This window comes from Ipomoea triloba, chromosome 4 (genome assembly GCF_003576645.1).
Source record: "Ipomoea triloba cultivar NCNSP0323 chromosome 4, ASM357664v1".
NCBI classification, from domain to species: Eukaryota; Viridiplantae; Streptophyta; class Magnoliopsida; order Solanales; family Convolvulaceae; genus Ipomoea; species Ipomoea triloba.
Genome location: NC_044919.1, coordinates 32,723,109 through 32,735,119, shown reverse-complemented (window position 1 = coordinate 32,735,119; position 12,011 = coordinate 32,723,109). Strand labels below are relative to the sequence as shown.

The 12,011-nt window shown below is 37.7% G+C and overlaps 2 protein-coding genes across 2 annotated transcripts; both read right to left on the bottom strand.

Annotated features, from left to right (window-relative positions):
- Window positions 1-2,801: 2,801 nt before the first annotated feature.
- Window positions 2,802-5,228, bottom strand: LOC116016972. Its single transcript, XM_031257460.1, has 2 exons — window positions 5,114-5,228; window positions 2,802-4,922 (listed from the first exon to the last, which is right to left on the bottom strand). Exon 2 carries the CDS (start codon window positions 4,740-4,742, stop codon window positions 3,243-3,245), a length of 1,500 nt encoding a protein of 499 aa, XP_031113320.1. The 5' UTR covers window positions 4,743-4,922; window positions 5,114-5,228; the 3' UTR covers window positions 2,802-3,242.
- An 814-nt stretch (window positions 5,229-6,042) lies between these two features.
- LOC116016178 (WUSCHEL-related homeobox 2) lies at window positions 6,043-7,002 on the bottom strand. Its single transcript, XM_031256342.1, has 2 exons — window positions 6,675-7,002; window positions 6,043-6,443 (listed from the first exon to the last, which is right to left on the bottom strand). The coding sequence occupies exons 1-2, from the start codon at window positions 7,000-7,002 to the stop codon at window positions 6,043-6,045; spliced, it is 729 nt and encodes a 242-aa protein (XP_031112202.1).
- Window positions 7,003-12,011: the final 5,009 nt, after the last annotated feature.

Sequence of the window (12,011 nt, the reverse complement as noted above, 5' to 3'; positions counted from 1 at the left end):
TGTGCTTGAAGATGTGCAAGGGGGCTTGAAGTGAAAAAAATGAGAAGGGAGAAGGGTATTTATAGAGAAAACAATGGGCCTTGAAAAATGATGGGCCTTAGTGAAGTAATGGGCTTAAAAAAAAAATATGGATTGCTCTAGCTTATGGAAACCCAAAGATGGCATGTTGCATGGAGAAGGAAATTGTAGACCGACATGAGAGAAGATTGTCCATGATGTAGCCGACCGAAGAAGATGGCGAGAAAACATTTTCACTTCTCAAACCCGACAATTCTCGCGGATTCAAGAAGTGGGGGACTCGTGATGGGTAAATACGCAATTGGACTACGCGCGCACTTTGCCACCCTACTTGACAACCACTCGGTCGGTCCGCATCGACCACTCTACATTCCGTCGACATCCACTCGGTCGGTCCGCATCGACCACTCTACATTCCGTCGACATCCATTCGGTCGGTCCGCATCCACCACTCTACACTCCGTCGACAACCACTCGGTCGGTCCGCATCAACCACTCTACACTCCGTCAACAACCACTCGGTCGGCCTATTATCATCCTACGGGCGACTTATTGCCACCCTACGGGCAGCCTACTAAGGAGCTAGGAGATTCCGAATTATAGGAATCATTTGAGCTCCCCGAAGATTCTAATCGTTTGCAATGCTCGAGGCGACAAGTGATGGCATTTTGTGAGTAATTGCTCTGCCACCTCGAGCACGTCACGGAGATCCTGCAGAGCGACTGTTCAAGGTGACCAATGCCGACATGACACGTCAGACCATCCGCATGTCATCCGTTGAGTACTCACGTGACCTGCTTAGTATAAATAGGGGGATCACACCCCTCATTTGGGGGGGAGAGAACTCATCAGTACTAGACTAATACACTTGCGATTTGATCATCATCTTTCTCTTGCTTACTTTTTATGACTGTTCGTCACTCGTAGAGCGATATAGCTTCGAACCGTTCAGTCGTCGACCGGTGACCCACCGAGCGACATCCTTCACCACCCGTAGCACACGTATTCGTAGCGTAATCGTAGACCCCGTTTACATTAACGCTATCACTAATATATTATTGTATATTTTTCGTTGCAATAAATCAAATAACCCCGCCAAGGATTTTGTGATCCATGTGGGAGATCTCAAATAATGCCCCAGTTGCCTACTCAAAAAAACTTAAGAAATAATTGAGTCAAGTCGAAATTATCTTTAGTTATTATTTGATTTATCTAAATAAAATGATAATAATCAAATTGAATTTTTAATTTTCAAAAAATTCAACAGTAATTTGTTTAACCTCCTAAGTCCTAATAATGAGTATTTGCCAAATAATTCACGAGTAACCCGTGCACCTAATCATGATTATTCACGTTCATACAACAATAATAATTTAATGTCTTTATGTGTTTCACCGGTTTCATTACACCAACAGTACATTTACCCTGCATCCCTGACTACTATCATTTTACGTAATCAATTAATCCAATTATTAAGAGTAACGTTACATCGAAATGCTAAAGTTTATTGGAAGGAATTTAAAATTAAAATATCCTTAAAATGAAAAAGAAAAAAACAGGGAGCAGTCATCATGAAAATATAGGAACAAATGAAAACAGACAAGTGGTCCTTGGATGTCATTGATTAAGGCACGTACTCGATTATACTGCCAAATGTCAGTTTTACTTTTTGTTTGTTCAAAGCAGTGAGGATTCTTTTTTCTTTCCCTTTTTTTTTTTTAACAAACAATGAGGATTCTCTAAACCCTGAGAAAAAGATAGCAAGTCCATGTCAATTTCTACCTACTTTTACTTTTATCATTATTAAATATTATCTATTTTATTTATTTTTTATATATCAAATTTGTCATCTTCATCAAACTATATTACACAGGTACTATCTATTTTATTTTTTAGACTCATGAATCGAGATATGGCAAGGGAATATTACACAGGTACTTTCCGCATATGCTGTGGGTGCAAAAAGTGGAGCTTGAGATCAAAAGTGCATCAAAAGATTTCAACTTTCTCGTTTTTGTATGTGGCCTTTAAACGAAAAATAAGAAGATATCCAGTCCTAGTTAGTAGTTAAAGCATCTTACGACAAAAGCTTATCCTACATCTGTCAAATGAAACTTGATCCGCTGATCTTTGGGAAGATTAAGGATGGGGTTTAGCCTCAATAAGGTTTTAAGGTAATTCCATTGTGAACATGAGACTTCTAGTTAAGCAAACTCGAGACTTCTAGTTAAGCTACTAGAGATCGAATAAAGTCACAGACTCAAATGTGCTATTGACAAATTAGGATGTGTCTTAGTTGTGGCGCATTCCAAATGGCCTGTATTCTTAACCAAGAAAGATTCTTTCTTTTACCTTAACAGTGCCATAGACAAATTAGGGTGTCTCTTAGTTGTGGCGCATTCCAAATGGGATGTATTCTTAACCAAGAAAGATTCTATCTTTTACCTTAACAGTGCCCCATCATCGTCGCCAACACAGTACAGTTGTTAGCTCCACACACACAAACTAGTATGCAAGTTGAAGCTCTTCATGTCAATGTCATTTTTCCTTTTAAATGGAGCAATGCCAAAACTCCACAATAGGCTAGAGAGAGCAGAGACACAGTGTCCTTATTACCAAAAAAAAACCCAGAAAAGGAGTGGATAAGAACATAGAAAACTGACGAGGAGTCGAGGGGGACAAGGTAAACATATTATAAAACATAGTAGAAATGCCTCTGAGAGGAGGGAAAAGAATAAGAGATTCTTCAATGCATGTAATGCAGATGCAAAAGCCACAAGTTCTGTAAAGTATAACAATATTTACCTATCATCTCATGAATTGCAAGAAAGAGATCAAAAGGTCGAAACACGTAAGGCAGTTAATGATGATATAACAAGGCAGGCATTATGCTAAATAGCTGATCTATAGCCAGAGAGAAACTGCAGTGTTCTTACAATTGGCTCTAGCACATCAACTAAATCCTAAGCTTGGGAGCTATTCACTAAAAAGCTATCACAATGCCAAAATGACAAAAACCAATATAATCAGTATGATCCAAATTAAATAACCTATCTAGTCAATACGGCTAAAAACCTTGACCTGCATACATCCCCGATTCCCTTCTTTTACCTTGTCGAATTCAATAGAAGTTGCCTTTACCAATTCCTTGTGTTTCTCCAAGCAATTGTGCTCTCTAAAATAGTTCTTGTGTTTCTCCAAGCAATCATGGTATTTTAAAATGGTTAAGTCAAGACAAACTCGTTTGGAGGGCGAAGGCAAACAGGAACTTCGTGCTCTTCTGGGCCAACACGGTGTTTTGGCACTTTTATTTCAAGCACCGTTCCGCTCTTGTCAAAGTATGCTTCTAGCTTGGCATCGTCAGGGATTCGGGTGGGGAGTGGAATTTCCCTTTTGAATTCCCCAGGAGGGCAGTGCTCTGGAGATGGATCAGTTAGCTTAAACATTCTGTCGTTTCTCTGGATAAACGGCATGCATGCTGTGCTCACGGATGAAATCTTGACGACGCCATGAGTGAGATTGTTCCACCAATGAACTTTAACCCTTCCAGGATCAGCGAATGGTAAAGTGATGATAATCAAGTATCCATTTTCATCCTCATATATCGTTTTTGCAGCTGTGACGGGACCATATACGTTCCTCATTACCCCAGAAAACTCGCTCATCCAAGGTCGCTCAATGGAATGAACGTCTGCGTCTTGAGGCCTTTCTGAGCTGGGAATAGCAGGCAAGTAGCACTCCTCATCACTTCCATGTGAGAAAAGATCTTTCCTTTTCTTGCCGCAACCAGAAGACAGATCCAACCCGTTGCTGTTAACATGGTTTGACGACTGCGTTGACAAGTTCATCCCAGACCCACTAAGTAACTTTTTTGAGGGAGGATGCGCATTGTTCTTTGGTGCGGGGATTGGTCTCTCAAGCTCAAAATCCGTATTTGGAAGGTTTCTCCATGAACTGAAATCTCTTGCTTCAGGTGCGACGCAAAAGTTGAGATCTCTACCCGTAAGCTCCATCCACTTCTTTCGCTCTTCCTCGTCAATACAGGACAGATTTGGCGATGGAACCAGTTCAATCCCATGAAGACATTGAGGATTAGAAATTCCCTTATAATGCTTGCGCTGCATTTTGTGAGAACGCACAAACCCCTTATCCGTACTAAATGGGAACGGACGCTCCCCCTGCCGGGAATGCCCGTTCATATAATTCCTCAACTGCATCTTACCCAAAGCATTTTCCGGCCTTTCCTTAAAAACCCACATATACATGTTCTCCATGTCATGCTGAACCAAAAACGCATCAAGCTGGAGATCCGACTTATCAAAGCCAGAGACCCCATTACTGTCCCTAACAATGTTCGACTTAGATTTCTCCTTCAAAACAGGTTTGAAGTAGAAACTAAAGAAAAACCAAGCACCCCATACACAATCCAGCCTTTTGGCGCATTTCCTCCCAACCTTCGGTATATCAAGAAGTTTATCCGAGTCATTAATTTGAGGTCCCAGCCCAACCTCCAGCATATCAAAAGCTTCATGGTTCCAAGATGGAGGTGGAGGACTAGGTTCCACAGACAAGGGGAGATTAATATCTGGTGGGCAAGACAGAACAATATGCCTAGTCATATCTCTCTCCGATTCCTCATGAGAGGTGGCAATTGAATCCATGGACAAGACTGTTGAAGGGTGGTAATTCTCAATTGACAGCCCTGTGAGCAAGTCTTCTCCCATCCTTCAAGCCTTATGCCCTCTAATTTTATAACAATTGAAGTCTAATTCGTATATGCAGCCTCCAAAGGCACCAAAAATCACCAAAATCACTTCACAACAACCCCATATACAAAAAGCCCCCAAATAGATACCCTAAACGATGCTGACCAGTCATCACAGCAAAAAAGACTCAATTTTTACCTACAAACAATAAAATTAACATGGGAAATTATAAAATCATCAGTATAAGGGGCTATACCCAGAAAATCTGAAATCATGACAGAGAAAACTATGAAGTTCAAGGGGTATTCACAGTGGCATAAACCAAGAAAATTCAGAAACATGAAAGTAAACAACACAAGGGTAAAAAGATCTCGGGAGATTGAGATTACCATCAAAGAGATTTTCCTTGAATCCATAAAAACTGTAAAGATCTTCGCAAGAATCATCTGCAGATATCCACAGCTTCAGAAAGAGAAGGAGGAAAAAAAAGGGACACAAGCCTTGAGATTGTGGGGAAATAGACGCCGGACACAGAGACCCCTACCCTGTTCTCTACGCGGGGTAAACGGCGACGTTACTACTACCGTTATCATCCGCATTTTAACTAACGTTGACCCCTAATTTACATCTTCTGCTTGAGACACAAGCACGTGGACCCGCACTGTTACGGGCTGAACAACGTTAACAGACGTTGACGACTGTTAACGTGTAGAGATACTGCTGGCCTGCCGGGTGCTGACTGAGAATTTGGGTCGGATTTCATTGGGCCATGGTCACCTTTTCACGGGCTGGGCCTTTAAATTAAATGGGCTTTCAACCAGCCCATTCCACACATGGCAAATTATTCCGTGGATCAAGGTCCAAAATACGCAATAAACATACTAAATGTTCACAATTTGAATTGTATAACTATTGTATAGAACATGACCATCTTCTTCAAGAAGGCGTTTTTGTTTCAACAACGTTTGTTACATACATTGCATGTTTGCATATTTAGATATTCAAAACCATTTGCTAAACGTGTTTTTAATAAAAAGAAGATAATTTGATTAATTAATCATATAATAAAACAAATCCAGACATAATAAAACAAAACATTAAAATTAGAAAGGACTAAACTTTCTTCAAGTCACATTTTCTTGTAAGACTAAGGAAACATAATCTGAATTCTCAAGTCTATGTCAAAAACAACCAAAAAGAGAAGAAAAACAGTCACATCTTTCTAGTACTTCACTGGACAAGGAAATAGCTAGGCATCAGAGGTATCTGCAGTCAAACATTGTCAGCATATAACAGCAGTAGTGTCATCACATTCAATTCAGTGAGCTCCATAACGACCGTTTCCGCAGAAGAAGTCAAAGAAAGGATGATCTCCGGCGGACCCTCCGCCGCCGCCTCCTCTATGTTCATCGCCGCAGCAATTAATCTCCACCGAACCCGACGACGGAGCATCACCGGAAACCCCGTTAACACTCTTTGACGCTTGTAAGATCCCGGTAGGGAGCAGCGGGAACAAATCCAATGTTTCTGGACTGCATTTTACGCTTGCAGTGTTACTTTCTTCATCTCCAATTGGCGGTGAGGGTTTATGCATTATCTCCATTTTTTGTGCGTTCCTTTTATAGCCCGTAGTGGACCCTGCAGAAAGGAATAAACCAGGACTTTTTGCATAGAACCCTAGATCCCCCTGCGGTGCTACGTAGTACGGCCGGTACATAACTGCAAAAACAATCCATTCAGACAACCCAAATTAAAATTGACAACCTCAGCCAAACTGGTCAGACTGTTGACTTGGTGACTTAAAAATGAAAATTACAAAGGCAACCTGATCAATTTAATCAGGCTGTTGACTTGATAACCTAATAATTTTTTGAGTAGTGGTTGCAAGATTCCATTACTTTAAAAAGAAAAATGATGACAGAGATAAAAAGAAGAATGAGAAGAGTGTACCATTGGGGCAATGTTGTAGATAAAGATGGTGATGAGGATGGGGATATGGGTAATGAAAGTGATTGAAGAAAGCCAAATTCTCTTGCTTCTGTTTCTGGCGTTGTCTAGCCTTGTGGTTTTGAAACCAGTAAAACACATTCTTGCCTTCTATATGACCAAAAGCCCTAAGCATCCCGGTGATCTGCTGAATCTGCTCCGCCGTGGGGGTTCTTATCCCTTGATTATAAAAGCTCTCAAGCAAGTTGATTTGCTCTTTCGTGGGGTTCCATCTCGACCCATTAGACCCCGTATTCGTTGTCATCATGTCCACGCTGGTAACATCCTCCATTGAAACAAACTCAAGATCAGATCAGAGCTAGTATCCGAGATGGTGGAAAGCTAGAGAGATACGATAATGGGTTTTATAGGCATAATAATAAAGGAAGGATGCGTATAGAGTGAGCAGATAGATAGATAGATATTGACATGCGTATTGTAGTTTGTGTTGAACATCTCTGAAAACATGGAGGTTAGCGGCTAGGGGAGTGGGAGGTGATGCGGCATGCAGGAAATGACAAAACTAACCCTGCACACCACTGGTTCTCGGGAATGAAAGAGATAGTAGATACGATAGAGAGAGAATAGTGAAAACTACACGCCATGGCAAACGTAAAACTGATAAAGGGATGGATTTATGGATATATGGGAGAGATGAGAGGGTTTGCGGAAATGGAAGAAAAAGACAGGCGGTTGGGTTGTAAGGTGTAGACTATAGAGCCTAGGCTTCGGGAATTGAAGTTCCAGCAAACTAATAAGTCTCTCTCTCTCTCTCACAGTTTGATTAACAAACAGATCTTCACATGCACAATGGATGCATGCATGATTCACTTGATTCGCCAAACCACAAGGTTACCAGTAAAATAATTGAAACATGTGTTTTATCTAAACTAAAAATTTAATTGAAACATGACCTTTAACATAACTCTGATACCAAATTGAAGTCATGTGTTTAATCTCAACTAAAAAGTCTAAATTAATAGTTGAATTGCATATTTATGTGTGTTTATGCTCAACAACCATGATCTTTTATTGATTTATTGATATTGAATCTATACTATTTTAACTAAAAGTACATTTAAACTAATAGTTAGGTTACACGTTATTTTATATATTCTGTGTTAAGCATACAATAAGGAAAAGTATTGATTATTATTGTAAACAATCTCGAACCATATATTATAATTATAATCCTAATAAGTTTAGTATTTTAGGAACGAAAAGGCAACCGCAAGACCATATTTGTTGGAGTAAGTATGTTTAAGCATAAACTTCTGGAATGAACTCATTTACAGATTCCTACAATTAAGTATTAATGAATTAGGTGGGTTCGTGATTAATTTCAACGACAAAACCATTAATATAAGGCGGCTATTTGAGGTTTTCTAAAAACTTTGTACTCCTCCGTATGTTTTTTTCGTCCTCGGGAATTAAGATCGTTAATTGATCGTGATTAATTGTTGTAAACCCCTATATATTGACGTTTAGTAGTTCTACAATCTCAGCCACCCTAATATCTTTCCTCAGATTTTGTGCAATGTACTAATGCTTTGCGTTTGCTAACTACTCCGTAGATCAATTTAATTTTATGCTTAATACTACTACGTTCATCTGGGGAATTAAAAGCAATTAAGGAAGATCATTTCCTTTCTCTTGTTAATTCATTTTTTTTTTATTAAACATTATTTGGTATCTCACCAATGAGAGTGTAATCAAAATAAACACCCCAGTTAAATTGGTCACACAATTGACTTGGTAACATAAAATTTTAAATTTAACTCAGAGTTATCTATTTGTCTGCTAGGTTTGAGCCAGTCAACTATATATAACCTATACTGATTTACTTACTTGTGTTCCCTTGTCAGCCAGAGTCACAAAACGAGTTTCAATCAAAGCGCACATATGGTAGTGATTGTGAGTTTTCAAGTAAATCAAAGAGTAATCAAAATTAAAATGGAAGCAACCAATGGAAAACTACAGTGTGTGTAAGACCCCCTTATGGTCGAGGCAATGGCGTGCAGAGAGGCTCTTTCTTGGTTAAAATAACGAGGTGTTCGTGAAATTTGTAACCACTCTGATTGTCTTAATCTGGTTCAAGCCCTATGCAATAGAGAAACCAACAGGTCCTATATTGGTAGTATTATTTTTGACTGTTTGTCTATGAGTAGTTCGTTTTTATCTATTTCTTTTGAGTTTATTCCACAATCTAGGAATCAGTTTGCTCATGCTCTTGCTATAATGGCTGAGACACAATCCGGTCATATATACTAGGATGACGTCCCTCCTGATTTCTTTGATGAGGCTTACTATATTGATTCGTTTGTCTTTCGAAAAAGAGTAATCAAAATTCATTAACTAGAGGTCTTCAGCCATACTTATAGTCTTATATTGTGGATCGGAGTCCACGTAATACGATGAATCTCTAATACAATCTCATTTTTAGTGTAATGCAAGTTCATTTAACTTGCAATATACTAAAAATGAATATGCAACTCAATGTGCATGATATATATAATTTATGGGTCTTGAAAGTCTAATCTAGATTTGTCAATGGCCGTCATATTTGCAAAGTTTGATTCTTACTTGGAGAAATATCTGAATTAGAACTTCTCGAGTTCTTGATATAAAGCTCCTACAAAAATTAAATCTTTAACCTTACAATTATAATAGCGGTTTAGTTGGGTTTTTGGTTAATTATATTTTAATTGAAGCGTGTATATATAGTAAATGGAGTGTATAGTATGTGCAGGATAAAGGTAGGTAATTGTTAGGAAGATATGATATGCATTATCTGGCCTGGGGCAGAGGAAATGAGTACAAGGAGGTAAAGCCGATGGCAAGGCATGGGGTGGCGCCACCTATAAGGCGCCGCATCGTGCAGAAAACCGCCATGCACCTCCGCCAATTCTGCTTAGTTTTCAGGCACCGAATTCGATGCAGATTAACAATCTCCTCTTGTCTTCTTCCTCTCATCTCTCACTCACACCACCGCCTACGTATGCGACAAAGTGGCTCATAGATACCTCTTTCGCCTCAACTCTCTACTGCAACTTTGACTTGCAATCTTCCTCTTTGTTTGTTGGAAATTTAAACACATTTTTCATGGCCCAATCCACTTCTATTAACTGTCTTGTCACCTTCTCTACAATGCTTATTTATCAAATTTGATACTAACTTCACCCTACAACAAATTAATGTAAGTAGCAAAATTGAGTGATTATTTATAAATCTAAATTAATCTTTTTGTAGATCAAATATATATGGTGGAGGTGGTGCTTTTTGACAATGGAGAAGGGTGTAGACTGTAGAGCGGTGGCCATGGTGATTTTGATCATGTTGAAAGTTCTGAAAATTTGTGGTATGGGAATTGTTGCGTTACGTTGTGTTGTGTGCTTAATGTGCGTAGTTGTTGAAATTTAAGGTATGTCGGCTTAAGATTTTAGGTGTGTTGTTTTCCTTTTTAAGGTGTGTTGTTTTCCTTTTTAAGGTGCGTCGATCTAAGTTTTGGGTGCATAATTTTCTTTCTTAAGGTGCGTTGTTCTCCTTCTTAAGGTGCGCCATTTTTACCGTTTACATATGTCCCTAATTAATTATTCATTCAAGTCGGACCCAAACAATCAAAAGCTTCACAAATTTTTTGATAGAAAAAAAACAAATAAAAAGCCGTATACCTGTCAATTTTCACCATTAGAATCTCAACCCAAACACAATCCAGTCTAGCAATGCTTTGATAGTTTAATTATATTTCCATACGATTTTGATGCTTATTTTGGTCAAACAGTGGAGTAGTTATCTTTGAGCCATTGATCTATATTTGATCAACGGATCATATCTAACCCATTTTTTCATCTGCGCACCAGAACTACACACACTAGTACCCTACACAAAGCGACTAATCTTATTCATGCCGAATAAACTTTAAAGGAGGACAAAACACTACCTCAAATTTTTAAGGTAGTTACATTTGATTAATTTGAAAGAGATTTGGATCATCTCATTCACATCTTATATTATTAGTATTCTAGTTGTCATTTACTATCAAATAAAAATACTATATTTACTAAAACCTATTACAATTATTAAGTATTTAATTTCAAATATGATTATTATTCAGATGTTTGATTGTTTGAACCCCTAACTTTTGTGTTTTTCTTTTATCCAATTTTAGAATTTTCTTTTTCCCATAGTAGACCTAATATCTTTATAGCTAAAGGCTAAAGCGAGATAAATTATTGCGAACCAAATAATTCCAAATTAATACGAATCTACGGCCGTTATTATTTTTATATCCCACTTTTCATTAAAAATTGGTGTGATTTTGGGCTAGGCTTCGTTTGACACCATTGGCCCAATTTAAGGAATTAGAAATGCAAGGCTTAAGTGTTGGTCCAATATATCCATAAGCAAGACTAGGCATAGACAATTGTTATACAATATATCAAAATTTATATTGCATGGTGAATTATGGTCTAAATATTATATATTTGCAATTAATGTATTTTATACTTGTAGTTAACATTTTTTATACCTATAAACAAATTGAATTTACATAACATCATAATTACAGACTCATAAGATGTTAACTACTATACAGACAGATGATATGTTGGTTAACATGTTATATGCGTGCAAATAACATATTTTGTACATGCAATTGACAATTTATATATGTATAGTTATCATATTATGTGTCTATAATTATCATGCGATGTGCTTTTAATTTGTTTAAATGTACAAAAATGATTAACTGTGACTGTCTGCGAGCGAGTACAGAATGTGTCAAGTGTAGGTATAGAATCTAAATGTTATTTTTGTATTAGATTCGAGAATACAAGGTAGACCATGGTTCATGGTATAATTTGTCAAGCATAGAATGACTATATACAAAGCCTATAACAATATTTTTTTTTTTATTAGCGGACAATGACCATATAAAGCCTATACAAAGCCTACTATGAATTAGCGGACCCTTGTTCTATGTTAATAAAATAAATCTGTTTAAAAAAAAAAATTAAATCTACTTCTATTAACATACATTAATCCAAATTTCTGTCTCGAATTATTTTCTTGATTGTGACCTCTATTGTTTCAGTTATTTATAATGGTACTTATGTATCACTTCCCAAATGATCAATGGAGCTTGCCTCATTAGACATTAGCGGCACGGAATGAATCAATATTTAACGGTATTAATTAATAGGTGAAATTAGATGAATCAAAAAATTAAAAAGAAGAAGGTGAGATTAGAAAAGTGACATGCAGAGTCTCATCAGTAGTCAATATCATCACCAACTGATTATT